This window comes from Triticum aestivum, chromosome 7B (assembly GCF_018294505.1).
Source record: "Triticum aestivum cultivar Chinese Spring chromosome 7B, IWGSC CS RefSeq v2.1, whole genome shotgun sequence".
In the NCBI taxonomy this organism is placed as follows: Eukaryota; Viridiplantae; Streptophyta; class Magnoliopsida; order Poales; family Poaceae; genus Triticum; species Triticum aestivum.
Genome location: NC_057813.1, coordinates 218,611,610 through 218,623,918, shown reverse-complemented (window position 1 = coordinate 218,623,918; position 12,309 = coordinate 218,611,610). Strand labels below are relative to the sequence as shown.

Genomic DNA, 12,309 nt, shown 5'->3' with positions numbered 1-12,309 from the left:
TCTGCCTCAACCGGACAAAAAACAGATGAAACAGACGTCGTTTGGGTCGTGCTTTAGGGTTGGCCAAGGGCATGTACAATGGTTAATAAGATAGTCTTACCTTAAGTCTTGCATGTAATTTAGAGTTGCAAAAAACATGTCTACAATTAATCATCTTTTAGCCTTATCTTAAATAACTAGCTATTTCTTAAAAATATGGTGAGACATATTGTGCTAAGAGATCATCTCATGTTTTCTTTTAAATAAAAAAGACAAGCCTTTTCTTATGATTTCTTTCTCATCTACTCATCATTTATGGTATTTCTAAGATCAAACCATTGTACATATGCCCTAATTTTGCTTGATTCACTGCGCCATCTCAGCCCACCGACGTGCGGTCCCAGGCCAAAATCTCCGCCGAGCAGAACAAGGAAGCGGGAAACGGAATAAACAACGCGCGGTTCCGAACGAAGATGGCAACCGTCCCCCCGCTCGATCCGACTACTCGAATTCGGACGCGAAACTTAATTAGTCGACAAAGGTCGCGCGGTGCTCCGCGAAGGCGCGGCGGCAACCCCATCTACGCAGGCCGCCCGCCGCACTCCGATTTCAAGCAGGAATCACGGACCAACCCGATCCTCCCGCCCATAGATACTGTCCCTCCACGCATCGGCCCATCTGACCACCTCGCTGCAAACCAAGATCCGCATCTACGGATTAGGGTTTACGATTGGTATTTGGTAAGCAGCTTCGAAAGGGGATGGGTACGGTTGGCGCTTGGAGGCGAGCACAGGATGGTTCCGTCACTACCGGTGAAGCCGTCGTGGACTTGGATGGATCCCCCATCGCCGGTGGCGGCGGCGGCCAGCACGAGGCCTCGATCACCGCGGGCACACGGGCCTCGCCCATTGACGTCGAAGCGCTAGGCGACGAGGTGCGTTTGCTCTCTGCCCCCTTGTTTCAATCAGCATGATTTATTTTGACATCGAGATGATGTTTCGTTTTAATAGGGGAGGTCGAGAGCTAAGATAAGGCGCCGTGTGGATGTTGTGGATCTGGAGGCGGATGATGATCACGAAGGTGAGTTTACTGCTGATCTCGAGTAGTTTAATACTGCGAGTGCTAAATTGCAAATCAATGTTTGTAGTTACCGCAGAATATTGAGTACTTGGTTCAATTTACTTCTACCTTTTATGTTCATGTTTCGATTGGCGCATACTTCTATCTTTGGGATAAGTGTGAAACTGAACTTAAGATTTTTATTTCACATGCTCTGTTTTGCTTTCGTTCCAAGAGTACTCTGTAGTTTATTGTTACAACAAACTTCAGTCTAATGGAGGCATAAATAAGACGTCATAAATATTAGACTGATAAAGACGTTTGTTTCGGTGGCATCTGATTCCATGTTTTCCTTGCGACTAAAGGTTGTGGTGATGCAAGAACAACATTTAACCGTCTCAGTGGGAACAAAAGGCGGAAGGTCCCACCTGTTATATCCCTTTCTCCGGACAGGGAAGAAAGATCCAGCAATCAGGTTTTAATTTTCTTCTTTTGTTTTGTGAATTAAAGTTTTTATGCTTTACAGATTACAATAATTAGCCTATGCATTATTTTCTCAAGGTATATGGCATCTATCTTTATCCACTAAACTTAAGCAAACCGGTAGAGTGGAACATCTATAATTATGCTACATCTGTGCCGTGCTTTGCTCCCTGTCTCTCTTTTTTTCAGAATATTCAGGTGGGCATTCTGCAATGCACTAGAGTGTACATATGTCTTTCCATTTATTTGTTGAGCAGAAACGGAACCAGTGACCTGAAACTTTGATCCATATCCAACATCTTGTGAAGACTGCACTACTAATGCTACATACTCTCAATTGATAATTTTGAAGATGTACCTTCAATTTTGTTTTGAAACACCACATCCTTATTTCTGGTTGAATTGTGATTCTTTTGTGCTGTGCGTGGGCTATGTCTTAGGCTCACCCTTTCTAACATTCACAGCGAAACAGCACGGTCCGAGTCAGTAGACTAAGTGCCAATGCTGCTCCAAAGGAACCGACGTTCACTTGCCCAGTGTGCCTGAACAAGATGGAGCTGCCGTCCGCGACGAGCTGTGGCCATGTCTTCTGTGAGAAGTGCATCAAGGCGGCCATCAAGGCCCAGAAGAAATGCCCTACTTGTAGGAAGAGGCTAGGGCCGAAGAGCCACCGCCGAGTTTACCTCCCTGCAACTGCTGATCAAGTCTGAGCTTAAAGTCCTCTATTTTTTTCAGACTATCTTGGCGGCAAACAGCTTAGGATGGTGCGCACTCAAGAAGTTAGAGCCGCTGCCTTTTGCAAGTATTGCATGAACTTCATAGCGTGTGACCTGTGTTCTGGAACAGGTCGGTGACTATAGATAGAGTGATGCTCTTGTCGGTTGTGTGCATCGATCGATGCACCACCTTGGGTACCACCTTAGTTTTCTTCTAAAAGATACTGCCTGATGATCTTGACTTGAGATCATGGTTCTTGAATTTGCATGCCGTTCTGAAGTCTGGTGCAATAGTAGGTTTGGCATTTTCTATGCCTGGCATAGTTTTCTTGGGAGACAATGACGCATCAGTGTCCTTTCTCCATTCCATGCACATAAACAGTCAGCATGCAGGTTTCGGATCAAACGGTAGATCTCCTGAAAAACGAAGAGGAATTTTGGACTTGTCCCTTTGTCGATGTCGCAACAGCTGGCTAACCCAATTCTCTGAAGTGATGGGAGGTTCTGACCCTAAGAAAATGACTGAACCCTTACCCTTCATTGGCCGATCAGATTCGCCCGAACTGGTGATGTGATTTGATCTGATCTTATCGACTCGGGCTGCAGCGCTAACTTGACGAACATGTCTATTCGAGAAACTTGACGAACATGCCATCGCTCTCGCACTGGCAAGGATTGCTTCTTTTGACGAAACATCTTTCAGAGAAGCTCCACTAGCCTGTCTTTCTTTTACTTTATTTATTATTCCTCCTTACTTAATCCTTTAGGTCTTCTTTTTCTTTCGGTATCGCTATCCGGGGGGAAGGGCGGGGAATAGCATAATACTCCATCACATGACAGTATTCCTCTTTGTTTTACCCCAAGCAAGGATCATCAAGTCCACGAGAGCGCCCCGTGCCCGGAGCAGATGCCGAAATGGGCTTCGATTGGACCTGCCTTGATTTGGACACCCGCCCATGTGTTGAATGGAACCAGATCGAGATTTCGATCATCATGACCGCATGAGCCTGAACCCTCAAGGTTCGTCCATGGGAATCATGGCGCCTCACTCAAGAACCTTCCATGCATCATGTACTCAGGCGGTCAGGCCCACCCCCCGGGCCGGGCTACCCACTGTATTGTGGGCCTCGGTCATGTGAGCCTGGCCCGGGGGCCACCTGCTGCCGGTTGACGACGTACCGCCTCTGTCATCAGTCGTCACCGGATGCTTCAGGTTTGTGCGTGAGATCAGTCGATTCCTCGTGCGCGCGCCAAAGTATGGCGTGGATTACCTTCATTTGCTCTCGGCGTGATGCCGGAAGTATGGTAGGCGTGGACATGGAGCGCAGCAACATCCAACAATGTCGAACGCGTCATTTTCTTATAGCGATTTTTGAAAGAAGAAGAAGCTTCAATGTTGTCCTCGCTGTTGCGCTTTTGTGCGCTCTAGAGTCTAGACCATAGTAATGGCTGAGTGCTGATGGTTGGCAGCATTTCAGGGCACAAGTGTTCTTGTTTACGGGCAAGAAGACAAGCTCTTTGACCTCTGTTCGGAGAGAGAGAAATAACTGGAGGACCTGGACGCAAATCCGGAAAACGACGAGTCTGACGACGCGTTATCATATCATAGTACGACGACACTGAAGAAAATATTTACTAGGCAAATCTATGACGGGCCAATCTTGGCATGCCAGAGCTACCGAGAAGTCCTAGGCAAATCTTGGTTTAGTCTAAACTCGACCTAGTGTGGCGCAGCGTACGAATGTGATTAATTAACCCGGCCGCGAGGAGACTGGCGAGGCGACAAACATCCCGTGTGGTTTTACTTTGTGCGCGTCCGGCTCTGAATCTTATCTGACCTGCTGTCTCCCCTAAACGCATGGAATTATTTAGCCGCGTAGCCTGTGCTGGAAATCTTCCTGCTACTAGCACGATCCAAGACCAGCCAGCCAGAGCGCGTTGTCCGCCCTGACGGCCTCTCGTTTCTCTCCGAACATCGACAAGGCATGCATAGTAATTCCGTGTAGGCCAAGGAGGCCTTGGCAATGATCCACCACGGGTGCACGCACCGGCACCGGTCAGCTTCCTCGTGAACAGTGGTCTCCCTGTGTGCACAGTGGTGCGTACTCCGCCTACTGCCCATGCCGCGGCGCCGCGTGTGCACGTGAGACTCTTGATCCCGCGTCGCGCTCTCACGCGCACGGGTTGAATCGATCCATCTCGTGCCGATCCTTTCAACGGTTTGCTCACGGCGGAGACCGTTCGGCGAATCAAACCCTGAAGTCCAAATCCATGTCGTTTGCACCATGAACTAATAAATCCCAGTCTAAATCAAACCTTGATGTCGTTTCCCAGACGCGGATTGTCGACGTGGCAAAGGGATAGCCTGGATGGGCTGCATCGATAAGAGTGGCGGGCCCAGTTCAGCCCATCATTTCCCTTCGTTCTCTCCATGCCCCCGCCTTCCATCTTCTCCCGCGACAGCAATGGCGACCGGCGTTTGATCGGCAGGGCTGCCACGATTGTGATGATGCGTCTAAGAAGAAGGTAATGTCCGAGACTCCCTCCTCCCATGTTATTCATAGTTTAGAATAATTACGACATTAGGGTTAGGGTTTTGAGTGGCAAATTTGGGGATGATTTGAGCGACACAAAAGGCTAGATTTTTTGTGAAGAGGAAAAGCTTCATATGCTTTAGTTTGATCGCGTTGTATGTTTATTTCAATGAAATCATGGACCCTAGTGAGATTTTGAACGTTCGGTTTCATATCGGAGGGGAGTTCGTCCGCATTGGTCCAAAAGTAGACCGTGTCGGGGAAGAAGAAGCAATGTCAGAGATTGAGAGGAATAGATTGTCTACATGAAGTGAAATGTTATCTGAAAGATCATATTCAATTGAAGAAATTGATGAAGTTCTATTTTCTGCTTCCTGGGAAAGAGCTTATCAATGGCTTGGTGTTCATTAATGATGATTGTGGGTGTGTGAAGACGGTTGATCATATTTGTGTTGGAGGAGTTGATGATGTGTATGTGGAGTACCATGGAGAGGAAGATAATAATGACAGTAGCAGTGGGAGTGACTTTGAGATTGAAATCATGGAACAGAGTGACGATGAACCAGATGTTGTGATAACTGTTGTCGAACCTGCAGAATTTGACACTGATGCGCTCATTCCTGATGAAAGTGGTGTGATCACACAGATAATTAGCAACCCACTCAAGCAGAGAACAAGAAATACAAGACCGGTAGTTGTTGATCATGATGTAGATGAAATGCCAGGAAATGAAGTAGCTTTTTCTTAGGTTTTGAATCCAACTCAAGGTGCATCCGCCTCTGCATCTAAATCTCAAGCCTCTGGGCATGGGAATAACCAAATGGTGACAACTGCACATGTCGACAATGCATGATCTTGCTAAATTCAGATCAATTGATGGCCAGAACAGAAAGAAGGCAATACACATCATTGCATAGAACTTCCGCTTAACTCCAGTTGAAACATTGCATACAACTTCCAGATCACATCATTGCATACAATCCACTTAACTTGCTAAAAGATGAAAAAAAATTAGTCTAAACCACTGACTAGTACTACATTGCATACAACAACCTTAATGCAGTAGCATTTTCCCTACCACTAAACCTACCACAGATACAACAAAAACAAACACAACATTATGATATTTTCCCCTTCAACGCATCTATCTCTGCATTTTTCTCTTTCAGTTGATCTTGTAGGGGCATAACCAGCACCTCCCTTCCTGTTCGAAAAATTTAGTTGTGCGTACTCATGACACTGTCTATTTTCCTTTGTATCTTAAATCACTTCATATGATGTCATGGTATCTGGTTCTAGTGAACGCATAGAGAGTAACAAAGAAATCAAAGATCCCCTCCCCCAGATCATGCATGATAAGGCAAAGGACAGAAGCAGACGAGAGGCACTACAAAATCCTCGAAGGCTCCCAAAGCTTTGAAAAAGAAAAAGAAAGAAAACACAGAGGGCGCAACTCCATCAGAGACAATTTAGCGTGAAGCAATTGTTTAGCCTCAAGAACTTGCTTAGAGACAGAGCTAAATCCCGTAGATCTTGGGTAGGGGGTCCCGAGCTGGTGATTTTGGCTAGATGGTAGCAGGATGAAGAAACACCATAGAACCCAGGTTCGGGCGCTCTCGAAGAGGTAGAACCCTACGTCCTGATCGTATTGTGTCGATTGTGGATGGGGTAGAGAGTATAGGTTGATCTACCTTAAGATCGTATGTGTGAATGAATCTACCTCTATAGTCTAAACACCTAGGCTTATATAAACATCGGGGGTGCTAAACCGATTCCAGATCAATGATTTGATATCCTGTCTGGGCTGTGAGTTCCGAGCTAGATGCTCGTCTTTCAAGGATTTTGACATCGACTCAGTTTATCCGACATGCCTTCTCCGCTGTGTATGTGCTCTAGTGGCCCCCATGGAATCTTTAGTGCAAAATTATGAATCCGAGGAACATAGTCCTCGGTCATGTACTTGGAGAGATGGAGCGTGTATCCCTATTTAGGGTCGCCATTGGCAGCTCCCGAGGTAGTGTCCATTATGTCCTCATGATGTACCTGACGTATGCCGAAGTCGTCATCAGATGCAGCATGAGTTGACTTTAGGTCTTTTGGAGGGTCAAGGACACCTGATCCAACTCTTAACTTTGACACCATCTCAACATCATGAACTTAGGCCACAAAGTCCACAATATGTTCTTCTCTTCGAAGCGAGCGCTCCGTGTTGCCATTTACTGTTATGGTGTCATACGGTCCTGTCATGTTTTGCTTTAAATAAGCATAGTGTGGGACGACGTGAAAATGAGCAAAGGTTGTTCTCCCAAGGAGTGTGCATAACCGCTCCTGCAAGGGGCGATGCCGAAGGTTAAATCTTCGTTCAATTTTTTTTGGATGTTCCGAAGACTACATCCAGGGCCACCCTTCCTGAGCATTGTGATTCAACTCCTGGTATGATACCCTTGAAGGTGGTATTATTGGGTTTGATTCTTGCTGGGTTGATATGCATAATCCTGACAGTATCTACATATATGAGGTTGAGGTTCTTGTCGTCGTCCATAAAACTAGGGTCTGGTGAAAGACGTCAACTATGGGATCGAGCACCAACGCCATTGTGCCGCCATGACAGTTGTTGGTCGAGTGGTCTCGTCAGTCAAAGACGATTGGGATTTTCAACCATGGATTATTGATGACCCACAAGTATAGGGGATCAATCGTAGTCCTTTTGATAAGAGTGTCGAACCCAACAAGGAGTAGAAGGAAATGACAAGCGGTTTTCAGCAAGGTATTTTCTGCAAGCACCGAAATTATCGGAAACAAGTAGTTTGATAGCAAGGTAATTTGTAACGAGCAACAAGTAACAATTGTAAAAAAGGTGCAACAAGGTAGCCCAATCCTTTTTGTAGCAAAGAATAGGTTAGAACGGTCTCTTATAATAAACAAAGCATTCTTGAGGACACACAGGAATTTCATCTAGTCACTTTCCTCATGTTTGTTTGATTCATGTTCGCTACTTTGATATTTTGATATGTGGGTGGACCGGTGCTTGTGTGTTGTTCTTACTTGAACAAGCCTCCCACTTATGATTACCCCCTCTCACAAGCATCCGCAACTATGAAAGAAGAATTAAGATAAATCTAACTATAGCATAAAACATATAGATCCAAATCAGCCCCTTACGGAATATCACATAAACTAGGGTTTAACCTTCTATCACTCTAGCAACCCATCATCTAATAACTAATCCACAATGCCTTCCCTTAGGCCCAAGGATGGTGAATTGTCATGTAGTCGATGTTCACATGACACCACTAAAGGAAGCAACAACATACATATCATTAAAATATCGAACGAATACCAAATTCACATGATTACTTATGACAAGACTTCTCCCATGTCCTCAAGAACAAAAGTAACTACTCACAATCATATTTATTGAATATCATCATGGATCTGAACATATAATATTCCACCAAATAAACCAACTAGCATCAACTACAAGATGTAATCAACACTACTAGCATCCCACAGGTACCATTTTGAGACAAAGATTGAATACGAGAGATGAACTAGCGTTTGAGATGAGATGGTGTTGTTGGAGATGTTGATGAAGATTGGTCCTACCACGATGAGAGGATAATTGGTGATGACGATGACTTCGATTTCCCTCTCCCGGAGGGAAGTTTCCTTGGCGGAATCACTTCGCTAGAGAGCAAAAGTGCTCCTACACAGGCTCCGCCTTGAGACGACGGCGCTTCCTCCCAAAACCTTTCTTCTGATTTTTTCTAGGTCAAATGGCACCATTTAGCAGAAGATGGGCTCCGGAGGCCTGCCAGAGGCCCCACAAACTCAGGGGGCACCCAGGGGGTAGGGCGCCCCCCAGGCTTGTGGCTGCCTGGTGGGTCCCCCTCTGGTAATTCTTTCGCCAATAATTTTTATATATTCCAAAATAATTTTCCATCAATTTTCAGCTCATTTGGAGTTGTGTAGAAAAGGTGCCTCCGATATAGCCCTTTCAGTTGCCCCCCAGAATTGTAGTTGCCGGCAATCGACCTCATCACGTGCTTGCAAAATAAGAGAGAAAAGGCATAAGAATTGTATTATAAAGTGAAATAACAACCTATAATGCAATAAATATCAATATGAAAACATGATGCAAAATGGACGTATCAACTCGCCCAAGCTTGGACCTTGCTTGTCCTCAAGCAAAAGCCGATATCGATAATCATGACCACATGTTTAGAGAGAGAGGTGTCGATAAAAATAAATACGGACGTGGAAGCATCATGGTCATTATCATAACAACAATATATCATCATAAAACTTCTCATGCTAGAGTAACAATTCATTCACAAGGTAAAGTATGAAACATAAACTTTATTGAAAACTAACAAACTATGATCGCAGTCACTGAAGCAATCACAGTCAATCATATTTTCATAAGGAGTCTATGTAAGAGCTTTGTTTAGAAAGTTCACATACTCAACCATCATTTAGTCTTCTATGATTGCTGACATTCAAAGCATATTTATAGAGCCAAAGTTTCGGTCAAACACATAGAAAGATAGGGGCTTATAGTTCTGCCTCCCAACTTATTTACCTCAAGGGTAATGTCAACAATAATAATTCATGATCACCTACATTCATTTGTATATATATATATATATATATATATATATATATATATATATATATCTGGATCTATCTACCACATGATGCTTGCCACTAAAAGAGTACATAGAGAGGAATAGAGATGAACACTATTGACTCTTGCATAAAAGTAAATACATGAAAGTAAAAGATAGGCCCTTCGTAGAGAGAAGCAGAGGTTGTCATGCGCTTTCTGTTTTTGGATGTGCAAACTCTTAATGTAAAGGAACCTCACTTTATATTGCCCCTTGTGATAGCAACCTTTATTATGCAATGTGTTGCTTTTATTTCTTTGCCATCACAAGATTGTAAAAAGCTTACTTTCCCTTACAATAAAAGATCATGCATATTTATGAGCAATTTTTATTGCTTTTGCATTGATGAAAACTTACTTGAAGGATATTATTCAATCCATAGGTAGATATAGTGGACCCTCATGACATGAAACCGAGTTTAAGGGTTTTGTATGCACAAGTAGTATCTCTACTTAGTGCGAATTTTTGGCTAGCAAAAGATCCTAGGCAAGCACCACATATTAGAAGATCCATAACAATATAACTTCTATGTGAATGTAAACAACCATAACTCATTTTGTTGTCTTCCTTGTCCAACATCAACTAATTGATATAGAATATTTGATGGGGGTTCACAATCATAAAAGATGTCCAAGATAGTATATTTATATATGAGACCTCTCTTCCTTTATTACTTTTTCATGGATTGCACCAATGACCAATGCTATGCTTGTCAACTTCCAACAAATTTTATCAACTATACTTATTTTATGTGAAGTCATTACTCCCCATGGGAGTAGCATATGATCTTTTTATTCTTTTTTTCATTGCTAAGATTGAAACAAGAAAGCAAAGCAAAACTCAAACTACTCTTTATTATGTATCTCGCACATGATTACATAGATATATAGATAGATAGATCACTAATCAAGCACTCAAAAATATATCATACTAAAACTTCATTCTTCTAAATCACGAAATAACTAAGGATCGAACTAAGATATATACTGATGATAAAAGTGGTGGTGATACGATACCGGGGCACCTCCCCCAATCTTGGCACAAGCCAAGGGGAGTGCCCATACTCGTGTACTCACGTCTCCTTCTTTGGTGATGGTGGTGATGAAGTAGTAGGCTTGTCCTCTGGCTTGCCCATGAGGATATCCCTCAAACTCTGAATCTCCCAGAGCACATGACGTATCATCTCAGTATTCTTCTGAACCTCGGCCATAGTATGCTTATTTTCCGGCCACCAAGAGCTTGTTCCTGCATCACTCTCTCTTGGGTGCGATGTGTCCCAATTGGATGGTATGTGCATATAAGGAGTATCCTCGACTCCATAATTACGAACCAAATTATGAAAATTGTTCCGATGCAACCTGTGTAAGGGCCTCCTAGGAGGTAGTCCTGCTTGTACCTCTTGGACTTCGTGGTTGCTTGTAGTCCCCATTGCCTGATGAGGATTTGGGGTAGTGGTGATGCCAACTAGAGTGCCCCTCTCCGAAGCCGGAGGGTGGACCTCAAGTGAATCTCCTTTATCTTCTTCCATGGTGACTTCCTCGACTTCCTCCCTCCCGAGTTCCATCTGCATCAACCAAGCATAGTCTCCCACATCATTGGAGGAGGAAAAAGACATGATGCCTGGCTTTGGAATCTGGCAGAAAATAGCACGAAATAAGAACCAAAGAGAATCTCGCGATACGGTGGTCAAAACACCAGGAAGTATATATAATGATTTTTTTCGTGCAGGACAAGTAACATGAAAGAAAAACGGAGTCAGGAAAGTCCACGAGGGGGCCACAAGCCTGGGAGGCATGCCCAGGGGGGTAGGGCGCGCCCCTCGGGCTTGTCGCTCCCTCGTGCAGTTTTCGGACTGTTTATTATTTTTGCTAATTTTTTATATATTTCAAAACGGATAGAAAGTACTTTTTGGAAATTTTGTAGTCGGTTTACTTACCGTACCACGTACCTACCCCCTTTTCAGGGTTCTGGAGCGTTCCGGTCGGTTTCCCTTATGTGTTCTTTTGGTGTCATAGTTTGGATAATATTGGTTTCAACATTAATGGGTGTACCTGAGATATAATGTTTAATTCTTTGCCCATTAACCACCTTCGGATTAGTGCCTTCGGCATTGTTTATCTTGATAGCTTCGGAACGATAAATTTCCTCAACGATATAAGGTCCTTCCCATTTAGAGAGAAGCTTTCCTACAAAGAATCTTAAATGAGAGTTGTACAATAAACCTTGATCTCCTATTTTCAATTCCCGTTTTTGGATTCTTCTATTGTGCCATCTTTTAACCTTTTACTTAAATAACTTAGCATTTTCATAAGCTTGTGTCCTCCATTCACCCAGAGAACTAATATCAAATAACCTCTTTTCACTGGCAAGTTTGAAATCATAGTTAAGTTCTTTTGATTGTCCAATATGCTTTATGTTCTAACTCAATAGTCGGTAACAAGTAGTTTGATGGCAAGATAATTTGTAACGAGCAATTAACAGTAATGGTAAACAAAGTGCAGCAAGGTAGCCCAATCCTTTTGCGGCAAAGGACATGCCAAAATGGTCTCTTATGATAAGCAAAGCGTTCTTGAGGGTACACGAGAATTTCACCATATCACTTTCATCATGTTCGCTACTTTGATAATTTGATATGTGGGTGGATCGGTGCTTAGGTGTTGTTCTTACTTGAACAGACCTCCTACTTATGATTAACCCCCTCGCAAGCATCCGCAACTACAAGAAAAGTATTAAGATAAAATCTAACCACAACATTAAACTTTTGGATCCAAATCGGTCCCTTACGAAGTAGCACATAAACTAGGGTTTAAGATTCTGTCACTCTAGCAACCCATCATCTAATAACTACTCCACAATGCACTCCCTTAGGCC

At 43.6% G+C, this 12,309-nt stretch overlaps 1 protein-coding gene across 1 annotated transcript; it reads left to right on the top strand.

The window, feature by feature from the left end:
• The first annotated feature begins 392 nt into the window (after nt 1-392).
• On the top strand, nt 393-2,499 carry LOC123162011 (E3 ubiquitin-protein ligase RNF4). Its single transcript, XM_044579817.1, has 4 exons — nt 393-913; nt 990-1,059; nt 1,404-1,513; nt 1,986-2,499. The coding sequence occupies exons 1-4, from the start codon at nt 740-742 to the stop codon at nt 2,229-2,231; spliced, it is 600 nt and encodes a 199-aa protein (XP_044435752.1). The 5' UTR covers nt 393-739; the 3' UTR covers nt 2,232-2,499.
• The last annotated feature ends 9,810 nt before the right edge of the window (nt 2,500-12,309 follow it).